Source organism: Scyliorhinus torazame, chromosome X (assembly GCF_047496885.1).
Source record: "Scyliorhinus torazame isolate Kashiwa2021f chromosome X, sScyTor2.1, whole genome shotgun sequence".
Classification (NCBI taxonomy): Eukaryota; Metazoa; Chordata; class Chondrichthyes; order Carcharhiniformes; family Scyliorhinidae; genus Scyliorhinus; species Scyliorhinus torazame.
In genome coordinates, this window is record NC_092738.1 from 30539714 (window position 1) to 30552116 (window position 12403).

At 44.6% G+C, this 12403-nt stretch overlaps 1 protein-coding gene across 10 annotated transcripts in view; it reads right to left on the bottom strand.

The window, feature by feature from the left end:
• LOC140405478 (cysteine/serine-rich nuclear protein 2-like) overlaps nucleotides 1-12403 on the bottom strand; it is an 81384-nt gene that overhangs the window by 43064 nt on the left and 25917 nt on the right. For 5 of the 10 annotated variants that reach the window (XM_072493956.1, XM_072493957.1, XM_072493961.1 and 2 more), the window contains one exon: nucleotides 2372-2539. The exons of 1 other annotated variant lie outside the window; for it this stretch is intronic. In XM_072493956.1, the coding sequence (XP_072350057.1) occupies nucleotides 2372-2531 (160 nt within the window). In that variant the 5' untranslated portion in view covers nucleotides 2532-2539. Of the gene's footprint in view, nucleotides 1-2371; nucleotides 2540-8073; nucleotides 8210-10702; nucleotides 10876-11715; nucleotides 11810-12403 lie in introns of those variants that run through there. 4 more of the 10 variants (XM_072493959.1, XM_072493958.1, XM_072493960.1 and 1 more) reach the window with 4 other exon arrangements.

Below are 12403 nucleotides of genomic sequence, written 5' to 3' on the forward strand. Positions count from 1 at the left end.
CCTCTGTGACCCAAACAGGCGCCGGAGTGTGGCGACTAGGGGCTTTTCACAGTAACTTCATTGCAGTGTTAGTGTAAGCCTACTTGTGACATTAACAAAGATTATTACACTTTTGAGCAGGCACGCTTTTTGGATTGATCTGTAAGACTGTTCTCACTGTGTAACTTTAATCTTGTATGCTTCTGTTTTTTGCTTTTCAAAAAAAACTTCAAATTTTTCAAATTCAAACAGTGTTACTGGAGATCTAGCTTTTGGGATGAGGCGTTCTTCCTCCTCATTTTTACAATAAAAAAAGGTTGATGATCGGTGAAGCAGACGTCACTCTGGGGTCTGGCTTGCTCAGCAATAACATCAGTGTGGTCGTAACAATAGAGAACTAGGCCGCAGACTGACTTCTGCCTCATAAGGTGTTTGGCGGCTTGAAGAATATTCCAGCAATAAGATGCGTGATGCCATCAACTGGAAAATGCTGAACATTCATTTACTTCAATTGGTTTTCTTGCCCCCTCTTGGCTTATGAAGGCTGAAAGGGACCAGGTTTTGACAACACTTCAGACAAGGGTAACTATAGAATAGGAGGACAGGTGAGGACCGTTGAGTTGGCTTCCATTAATTCTTTAACATAAAGGCTAGTTAACCCAACCTGGGGAGCTTAGTGATTTTGGGTCTTGGGATAGCCACAAATAAGTTTCTTGCACATAGATCTTAACAGGGAGTCATGAGGAGAAGAGAAAGTGACTCTGAACTTTGGCAAGAATTGGCTGATAGCTCTGGAAAGGCTGGCAGTCCCAGCTGCCTCCTAACCTGTTGCTGCACTACAAAGAGCTGGTGCATCACCAAAGGATGCAGCTTGCTTTGAGGCAGATCTTCAGCTGTCCTACTGGTCATTTCATTGTCAAGCAGACGTCTCTGCAGTGAATTGCAAAACTGGGCTGGATCCTTTGGCTGCGCCCACCCACGGCAATCTTATACCGCCCCATTGTGTACGTGTTGTTATTTTCCTACATTTGAAGGCTTTTTCTTAAAGGACACAAAATCTCAGCAACAACAGGGACAAAGTTGCGTTGAGTCGGAAAGGTTTTCTGCTTTGCTGAATATTGGCGTCTTGGACCTTTTGTAGCTTATTTTAAAATGGCAACTGTAATCCAGTCACCTGACTGGGGATGAACCTGGGTCCTCGGTGCCTTAGGCAGAAGTGCTAACCACTTCTTCGATCACTCCTTCGATCATTGAATATTATCCACAGTCTATGTCCACACACATGCGCTTTTCAGAAGATAACGTTCAGGAGTACGGTACTTTCCCCTTCTCTCCTCCGAGAGATGCAAAGACGAATAAGTGCCCCCCACCCCCCCAAAAAAAAACCCCAACCAAATGGCAAACTAACCTCAGGCCTTCCAGGCTCAGGCATGCATGAGATGGCGCAGGTACCGATTGAACAATTAACGGGTGACCAATTTGAAACATTTCCATCAGTGGTAGGTCGATTTAAAAAAAATAACTTTAGAGTACCCAATTATTTTTTTCCAATTAAGGAGCAATTTAGCGTGGCCAATCCACCTCCCCTGCACATCTTTGGGTTGTGGGGGCAAAACCCACGCAAACACAGGGAGAATGTGCAAACTCCACACGGACAGTGACCCAGAGCCGGGATCGAACCTGGGACCTCTGCGCCGTGAGGCCACAGTACTAACCCACTGTGCCACCGTGCTGCCTTAAGTGGTAGGTTGATTAAACACAATATCAAGCATGCTGTGGGCAGGCTGTCTGGGACAAGTTACACTGTGGGAAATTAGAACTCACGTATTTGCCGGATCAGTGGAATTTAGAATTTCACGGCCTAGATCTGGAGTTGTTGAGAGCAGGTGACCAGGGCAAGAACCACAGATTAGTAATTCAGACCTTGTTTCACTGTGGAGCTGCCAACATTGCACAATTACCAACACAAATATCACACTTCATGGGAGCTGCTTTTATACTGGCACTCGATTAAATTGGATTTCAGGAGATCAGTGTCCACGAGTTAACTCTCAATGTTCACACTACTGAATCAAAGCCCCTCAACTCAGACCCACACAAAAAAAACATAGGGCACGAGTCAACTGGTAAGGGAGCCACGATTTAGTCACCGGATTGCTCTTACACTATTTATCTGATGACACAATGCATTCCCTCCCAGCACGATCACTCTCAGCATTCCTGAGAGGTATATTCTGAGGCTTCTCAACTTCCTGATCTGCTCACTGTCCCTCAGGAAGATTTTATTTTTCTTTCATGAAGACATGTAATAAAACTTATCTTGCGCCAGTTATGCACTATAGTCAGGATTCCAAAATGAAAGCCTGTCTCTTTAATTGCCTTAAACACTTACGGCTCAGCTCCCTGGAGGTGGGAGGGTTGAGGCTGTCACAGCTGTCTGCACTCTCACTGCTGGAAATATCATCATCCGACTCCTTGGGTGAAGAACACAATGACGAACCGTCTACCTCTTCGAATTTTCGCTTTATGCTCCCACTGACAGCCATATCCATTTCTCACCCTGTTGAAGAGAACGAGTACATGACTGGAAACTTCAAATACAGTTCTTAGTTCGAAAAGGAGCACTTCACTTACCACCTCAGCCAACTGACATCTCTGCTACGAAAAGAAGAAAAGCTAATTGTACTTCAATTACCACCTCCACAGCTCTCCCACATTATAACAACCTCCAAAGTAAAAGGGAGTAAAGAACTTGCACTTATATAGCACCTTTCACAACCTCAGGATATACCAAAGCACTTAACAGCATTTTTTAAAGTATAAACTGTTTTAAAATTGGAAATGTGGAAAATAATTTGCACACAGTTACAATCCCACAAATGGCAATTAGATAAACGATCAAATAATCTATTTGATGATGTTGATTTAGGGGTAAACGTTGATCAGGACATTGGGGATAACGCCCCAACTGCACTTAGAATAGTGCCAATGGATCTTTTACGTCCAACCTCAGTTTAATGTTTCGTCGGGAAGATGTCACCTCCAACAGTTCCCTCAGTACTACACCGGAGTGTCAGCAATAACTCGAGACTGATATACTGAATGAAAATACAAAGTATTCTTTTCATTTCATTGAATCTTGGGCCTTTTGGTAGCTTGTATGTAGCGCAGTCCCCCCCACCCCCCTCCCTTCAATGGTTTCCACCAGTAAATGAGCTTTCCTGACCAATCATACAACGCTGGAATGTTGGCTCTAATTGATCACTCAGTATTTCCAAGCCACCTAGGACAATGCCATATTTTCTTTCTTCTTCATTTGTCCCTCACTCTCATTCCCACCCCCAAATAAAACAGCAGCTGCCCTCCACCTCAGACCGTCAGCTTGGCCCAGTGAGCAGTGCATCCACCTGAATCAGAGGTTGTGGGTTCAAGCCCCAGGTGTGTAATCTCGGCTGACAATTCAGTGCAGTACTCAGGGTGTGCTGTATTTTCAGAAATGCCGTCTTCTGGTGGAATTACAAGATCCTATTACCGTATTTGAGTTGGAGTTCTCGCTGTCCTGGTCATCATTCCTCACTCAACCAAACACCACAAAATACAGGCAAACTAGTCGCTCATCGCAGTGCTATTTCATGGGGTCATGTAGCACACAAAATGGCTACCACAATTACAAACCTCATCGTCAGCTGTCCCTTTGATTTGGGGACATCTATTCAGGATCACAGGTTTCTGCCATAGGTTTTCATATGACTGAGCAGGTCGATTCTTGGCCACAGATCTTCGAGAACACGGGGCTGGATGTCCCATAAGGCAGTGGGACCAGGAGTGCAGGACGTGCTTCCCTTCTTTCCTCTCTCTTGCTGCCCTGCCTCATTGTTCAGATGTTTGGACACAAGGCCTTATATGCAGCTGGATGGGACAGATTGTCGCCATTTTGTACGATTTGGTAGCAAGCTCCTCCCAGTTAGTAATTTCAATACTGCCGCATTTTCACGCAGAGCTTCAGAGTTTCTTTGAAACATTTTCTTTGTCTTCCCCTGGAAGGCTGAGAGTTGAGAAAATAGGACCTGGTGGTGAAGACACTTTGCGGTCATCCCGTCAGCATCCAGTCCATTGAAGTTGATATTTCAAGAGTATTCCCGGAGTCTTCCCATTGAATCTGGAGGTTGTGGGAGAGGTATCACTGATGTAATTTCTCTAGTGTTCTTATGTGTTGCTGATAAACAGTCCAGGTCTCACTGCAGTACAGCACTGTGGTGTCGACAATTCAATTGCTCTGTACATTAGGACCTTTGTGACCTGCTGAGGTCTTTGTTGTCAAACACGCGTTGCCATAGCTTGTAGAAGGCTGAATTCACACAGCTGATCCAGTTATAGATCTCCTAGACAATGGTGGCCTTTTGAGACAAGTGGTTGCTAAGGTATGGGTCTCTCCTTCAACATATATGGGAGCTGGAATGTTTGACTGATGAGGTCTGGGTGATAGCAGTTCTGTTCTGACAACATCTGGTGCAGGGTGGGCAATGACCGCAGTCATTTGCGAATCATTTAGATCATGCATGTCTATGATGGTCAGTTTAGTTTTGGAACGGAAGCAACTGAGGTTAAAGAGTTTTCCCTCTAGGTGGTATTTCATATTCACACCAGAGGACAGTTGTCCTTTGATGAGGTGAATAGCCACTGTCAGGTAGATTGTAAATAGAAGGGAGCTATCATGCAGCATTGCTTGACACTGGTCTGGAATTTGAAGGTGTCTGCTTCAGATTTGTCACTCAAGACAGTTACAGTCATCTCAGCAAGAAGCAACTGCAGGATTGTGAAGTAGTTTTCATGGACATCCAAATCTTTGGAGTAGAATTCAGAGTCTCGCAATTTACGGAGTCAGAAGCTTTGGTGAGGCCGGTGAATGCAATGAAGAGTTAGTTGCTGGTGTTGTTCTCAACATTTTTCTTGGATTTGCCTGGTAACAAAGATTGTCAGAGGTTCCTCTGGAAGGACACATAGTGTCTCTTCAGCCACAGGAAGTAGATGGTTCAGGAGAATGCATGTCAGAATTTCCCCTGCAATGGACAAGAGGGAAGTGGAAATACAAGAGGGAAGTGTAAATACCTGGGGGGTGGGGGGAGGAGGAGGAGAGAAAAGAGAGAGAAAGAGAGGAAAGGAGAAGAGAAGAGGAGTGAGAGAGAGAGAGAAAGAGAGAGAGAGAAAATGGGGAAAGGGTGGGGTGGGGGAAGAGATCTGAAGAAACAAGGGAGAGGCCAGAAAGTGGCCGACACAAAGAGCAAAGGGCCCAACGCAAGGCCACACGGAAGAGAGGCCAAGCGATAGTGAGGGGGGGGAGGAAGGAGGGCACAGCCCACATATGAACACCAGACAACTACCCATGGTGAGGTAAAGGGCCAAGGAAAGGAACCTGACACATCGTAAGAAGGGAGTGTGTGTGTGTGCCGGTTTTCTTTTTGGGGGGGGGGGGGGGGGGGGGGGGGGGGGTTGTGACCGTCCCATCTATCTTTTTTAATATATTTTTACTCTCCTCATTTCCCACATTCCGTCCCATCTATCTTTAACGAATGCAGAGTGTATAAAATGTAAAACCTGAATAAAAATATTTCAAGAACAAAGCATCTTAATCAGAGTCAAAGATTGGGGCATAAGCTCCAATGACAGGTGGTAGATTGGTTGCAGCTGAGCTGTAATTGGTGTCATCAGTTTTCCATTTGTACAGTGGCAGAGTTCTGGCAGTGCATCCAAGGTTCTATTCCGGATCGACATGGACATGAGGGTCACTTTCCAGTGGAAGGTACATTCCCCAGTTTGTTCCTTCGACTGCCCCTCCCCAGGAAGATGGGTCTCACTGAGGCTGGGGGTGTCAGTGATTTAACATTCCAAGTTGCAAAATTTAAAGTTTTCTTTCTTTGACCGCAAAGATGATAGAACAATAGAACATTACAGCGCAGTACAAGCCCTTCGGCCCTCGATGTTGCGCCGACCTGTGAAACCACTCTAAAGCCCATCTACACTATTCCCTTATCGTCCATATGTCTATCCAATGACCATTTGAATGTCCTTAGTGTTGGCGAGTCCACTACTGTTGCAGGATGTGGTTTTCCCAGCTAGGAGGATGTGGGACAGTCTATTTTTCAGGCACTTTTGTAGCCCCTTCCCCATTTATGGTGAGCAGAGGATATCCTGAAGAGGACTGTTCAGCCACAGATGCTGCTGCTCAAAGACACCTCTGCCCAACACAGGCGTCCAGGACCTTGATTAACCCGTCACTTGTGCACAAATTCTTGACTACAGATCCCAGGTTCACAGCCCTGACCCTGTCTCCAATCCTCCATAGAATTTACAGTGCTGAAGGAGGCAATTCGGCCCATCAAATCTGCACCAGCCCTTGGAATGAGCCTAAGCCCACGCCTCCACCCCATCCCCGTAACTCCAGGACCACAGGACCTGGCTGATGGACCCTGGTAGAAGCCGGTGTGTGACGTTGCTTAATATGGAGACCTTGGGGCACCATCATTGTCCACACGATTTTGATGGTGGCCAGATTTCAGTGATGGGTTGCACTAAGATGACTGGGATCACCTTGCCACTGCAGCCTTCGCACAGTCTTCCTTCACCTGTTCTGTTGTTGAGGACTTTTTGGACCTGACTTTGTCTGACACCTTTCCCCGACTTTGCTCATGGGTGGCACTACCTGGAGCAAAAACCCCCTGACAGCATTGCTGAAGGAATTGGAGTGCATAAGCCTCTCCACCACATCAGGATAGTGATCCACGTTAAGTGATTGTGGTTGTGGTAACAGCAGAGCCACAATTGCCAGCAAGTGTTAGCAAACTGCTACAAGGAGGCAGCACGATACTTTGGTCCTCTCCCAATTTTCACTCATGCCCTTTCGAGCAAGTGTCACTGGATAGCAATCATGAGTGGGAGCCTTACCTGATGTTTCCTCCCAGTTACCCACTGTTCCATTTTAAGAGGCATTTTAAGGTGTCTGTCTCTGTCACCCAATTATTCAATGCAGAGAATACAACTCAAACATTTGGAATTGTACCGTGGCCTGATCAGCACAAAAAACCACATGGAGGGCAGGACGGTGGCGCAGTGCTTAGCACTGCAGTCGCACGGCGCCGAGGACCCGGGTTCTATCCCGGTTCTGGGTCATTGTCAGTGTGGAGTTTGCACATTCTCCCAGTGTCTGCGTGGGTTTCGCCCCCACAGCCCAAAGATGTGCAGGGTAGGTGGATTGGCCACGTTAAATTGCCCCTTAATTGGAAAAATGAATTGGGTACTCTAAATTTATTTTAAAAACACATGGTTTTGGCTTATCAATTGCAATTTAGGAATTCACCAAGGCAGCTAGACCAGAGTTTTGATCCCCCTTTAACCAAAATCTAGAGACGTTTACGACAGAAAGTATAAATGAAGATTTAAGATCCAGTCCAATCTCGGTTCTCTTTAAGAATTCTCTATGCAGAACAAAACAAAAACAAATTTTAAATTGCTTCGATTTTTTTCTTTTATTTGAACTGCAGACACCCATTTGGACCGAACATTCATTTTCCTGGCAAGAAAAATGAATGCAAATTTCAATTCAATCAGAGAGAAACTGGAAGAAGACTCTCAGTTGGTGAACTGTGACAATGCTGCAAGTCTATCAATACATTTTGAAGTAAAATGGAGATAGCTGGGAGGTAGGGAAGAGCAATAAATTTAGTTTGCCCAGGGAACAGTTCAACTCCGTTTATTGCACCAATGAAGTCGTCTATGTTCAGGTCAGTTCTTTCACTGGAAAACACTCTACACCTCAAGGGCTATTAGCTTGTGGGCAATTTGTCCAGTTTGCTGGTGGTTTCCAGGTGGAACATTTCGTCCCTACATCTGGAATACAGACGACATGGCTGCCACTTTCCTCTCCTCCTCTCCATAATTCGGTAACTTCAAGACATTCAAACAGAGTACTGTTCAGGAACAGGCTCCAACCTCAGTCTTATAATTAAGAGTGAAGTAAACTTATTTTCTCCATTGCAAAATGTAATCATTTCTCATTCAAAAGGAGCCTTTAAGATTATTAGTAGCCACACAACTCACTATGGATCACCAGTAGACAACTCTTAGAATTTTCTGAAAGATCCATTTTCTTTTAGATTTGTCCTTCTGTTCTCCATCATTGGCAGTCTTCAGGTTTTATTTTTGGCTGACACACAATAATAAACCAATCTGTTTCCTCTCTTCACGCGATGTGTCCTTGGGCATCTGCTCCAAACAGATGTTATTAGCTTTGTGATATAGGGAATGGGTGCCCCTAGCAACCAGATCACATGCTTCTCTACACCAGTCAGTCGTTATGTTCTGCACTTAAAGGCCACTTCAGAACGTAGTGCTGAATACAGATTTAATAAATACATATGCAGGACTAAGGCTAAAAATATGAGTGTTGCTGAGGTGATTTGCGTTCCCATCATTCCAGAATCTTGCATAACTTAGGTGATAACTAACAACAGTGAAAGGACGATACTGAGGCCAAGGACAGAAGCTATGACACTTCGATCTAGGATTCCATCCTTGATTCCACACAACTGAAAGGAGAGTGAATGACTGCAAATCCATTGCATCCAATTCCTCTTTTTAAAAATAAATTTAGAGTACCCAATTGTTTTTTTCCAATTAAGGGGCAATTTAGCGTGGCCAATTAGCTCAGTGGGCCAGACAGCTGGTTTGTGATGCAGAACAAGGCCAGCAGCGCGGGTTCAATTCCCGTACCAGCTGAGAATTCTGAATTCTTCCTCAGTGTGCCCGAACAGGTGCCGGAATGTGGCGACTAGGGGCTTTTCACAGTAACTTCATTGCAGTGTTAATGTAAGCCTACTTGTGACAATAAAGATTATTTATTTATTATTACCCTGCACATCCTTTTGGGTTGTGGGGGTGAGACCTATGTATACACGGGGAGAATGTGCAAACACCACACGGACAGTGACCCAGGGCCGGGATCGAACCTGGGTCCTCAGCGTGTGAGGCAGCAGTGCTAACCACTGCGCCACCGTGCTGCCCTACCAAGTCCTCTTTGAGAAGTTTTCTTTTCAAGTGAACTCTGAAAAGGCTCGACGAGCCTCTAATTTCCGATGAATTAGAACTTTGAAGTCTTGCAAATCACAGTTGACCAGCAGCGCCTACAGTCACCAAGATTCTCTAGTTTTATGGAATTGACTCAGTTTCCAAATGTGGTCAAATGTGCCCCATTAAAGTGGCCAATGTTGCATTTATTGCAATGGTGACCAGTAGAAATCGCTGGTTACCAGTGGCGTGGCTGTGGCGACACCAGTGTAGCCCATACACTATTAGTAAACATCTTCTACTCATTCACAAGTATATAATTCACACATGTATACTTTCACAACATACAGCTACCACCATTCAGTCACCAAAGAATTAAAACACTCAATGATCAAAATACACACATTCTTAAGTTTCATATCATTTTACCAAATGTTCATATGCTGGTTTAGCACTGGGCTAAATCGCTGGCTTTGAAAGCAGACCAGGGCAGACCAGCAGCACGGTTCAATTCAGCCTCCCCGAACAGGCGCCGGAATGTGGCGACTAGGGGCTTTTCACAGTAACTTCATTTGAAGCCTACTTGTGACAATAAGCGATTTTCATTTCATTTAAGGTTATAAGTTCACATGTATACACTGTGCGAATAAGAGTACTGAGATCACAGGCTCAACAAGGGTGCTTATTAGTCAATTTTTATTTACTGATCGGCAATGAAATTAGCCCAATCTAGATTTCCAATTAGCTACATGCGGTTCTTGGCAACGTTTTGGGCAATGTTTATTAATTAAAATTGATCTTTGGAATGGGCAGCATGGTGGCGCAGTGGTTAGCACTGCTGCCTTATAGCGCCAAGGACCCGGGTTCAATCCCGGCCCCCTGTCCGTGTGGAGTTTGCACATTTTCCCCGTGTCTGCATGGGTCTCACCCCCACAACCTAAAGATGTGCAGGGTGGGTGGATTGGCTACGCTAAATTGCCCCTTCATTGGAAAAAAATAAACTCTAAATTTATATTTTAAAAAATGATCTTTGGAATCACTGTTTCAGGGATTATGTACTAAAGAGTGGGCAATTAAAGGATCAGAACGATGGGTGGGGTGGAATGGCAGCTTTCTTTTAGTTGATACTTTCAGCCTCCAGTGCTTCCATTCATTTCCCCCCACCTCTAACAAAGGCTCCAACCTGGACTGGAGCGCATTTCCACAGGCACGGGAAAAGCAAGGAGGAAAAAAGTATGGTACAAGTGCCATGGCGGTTCATACTCCGCGAAGAGCACCTTCTAATGGCTGGTTGCAGTACATCAGCAGAGAGCTACCCTCAAGCAGGCGGCATTGGAGGAAAAGAGCCAATAAATTATGCAAAAAGTTAGAGGCGATGTAGATTAGTTTAAATATTGATCGAGCATCCTATATAGGCACTGCACAGTTTCATAAAAAGAGCTGAAGTAATTTTGAAAGTCCAGCATATCGCGAGGTACTCTGTTATCTGCGTGTAACAGAATGTTGTTGTTTTTTTTGGAAGGTTACAAAGAGTGGTGGTTGGAGCAACCTTGAATCACAGCAATGCTAGTGCCCTCAAATGCACCCCTCACCCACAGCAACCCAGTCCACAAGCGAGGTGGTATTGTAATTAAGCTTTATCTAGCCAGTCCTTGGAACTAACCTTCACAAGTAGCTGTAAAGGAGCCCTAGATCCTGTACGAGGAGCAGCATACTGCCAACTTAAATTCCCCCAAACCTGAACTCCCGAGGAGTGTCACAACTGCCCAGCACCATCAGCAGTCCTTTCGAAACGATAAGGAGCTTTCCATGATAGGTTTGGCTCCACTTTGTCCCCTGAAAACAACAGAGTGGAATTCCAATACTCCAGGTTAATGGTTCAGACCAATCTGAAGGTGATTTATTGACAAAGTACTGTATTCCTTTAGAAATCGTTTCCTTGCCTGCAGAATGTCACAATCATACTTTGCTTCCTCCAACCCTGAGCGCCTTGAATTCTCTGGGATAAATTCCTATTTGTGGCCTTGATCTGACACAAGTCGATTTCTTTTTTTCCATAAATTTAGAGTACCCAATTATTGGGGGGGGGGGGGGGTGCTGCACTGGCGGAGGTGCCGTCCTTCAGAAGAGACGTTAATCTGAGGCTTTGTCTGCTCTTTTGGGTGGGTGTAAAAGTTTCCATGGCACTATTCAAAGAGCAGGGCGTCGTCCCCAATGTCCGGCGAATATTTATCCCTCAACCAAAATCACTGAAACAAGTTAGCAGGTCATTATCAGATCGTTGTTTGTGGGAACTTGATAGGTGCTGCTTTTCCTACATTACAACAGTGACTGCACTTCAAAAATACTTCATTGGTTGTAAAGCACATTCTGACAATTGTGAAAGGTGTTACCCAAATGCAAGGTTGAATTTAAATTATGCATGAGCATAGTTGCTGTAATCAAAGTCTTTAAAGAATGGAAATGAGGATCAATACTATTCAATTCTTTCATTATATTGTTGTGATTGTGTGAAGGAGAGATTGGAAGTATTCTCGGATTGTTAGGTTTCATTTCGCTGCTAAAATGGCCGCATTCACATTCTTTAAATACAACAATTTAGAATCAGTCATGAGACAGCCTTTGCAAAATTGGGACTTGGATCCAAAAGTTGATAGTAAGCAATATATAACCTACTGAGTGAGCTGTAAATCGGAGGTATTTCTTCAGAGAGAATAGGGTTCATTGTTGATTGCCACGGTGTAGTTACAGGGTGGCTGTCTGTCTTGGCCTGGGGAAAGAGTTTAAATGCTGTGTAAGAGTTAGTCAATTTCTCCTCAGCACTGGGGTTCTCGGGCTATTGTTTTCTTGTTCTGTCATTTTGTTTCGAAGCTGTGGGTGCGATGAAGGTCTGTAATGTTGCCTGTATCCTGTTTGGGTACAGATGGGTCACTGATCCGTGGAAGGAACTTGTTGGCGATTTTGTCCCTGATTCATCTAGTCTAGTTGGCTAATGATTATTGTTTTGTGCTGCATTTGTTGTACATTGATACCTATAGCTATCTTTCTGCTTAATATTTGTTTTGAGGCAATCTTTGTAAAACAAATCGGAAATTCCATAAATAAAACATTTTTTGTGAAGAGTTTTTGAATTACTTATATGAGCAGAGACTGCATTAAAAAGACATGGGGCAAAATTATACAGCGCTTCCCAGCAGCAGGGTCTTCCAGTCCCACCGAAGTCAATGGAGCTTTGAATGGCTCGCCACATTTTCTGTCCCTGGTCCCGTCCCCTGCCCAATGGGGCTACACAATTCTGCCAAAGGAGTGAAGCGGTTAAAAAATATTGTTTTTAAACCCATGAGCAAAGATGTGTGCAGTAAAC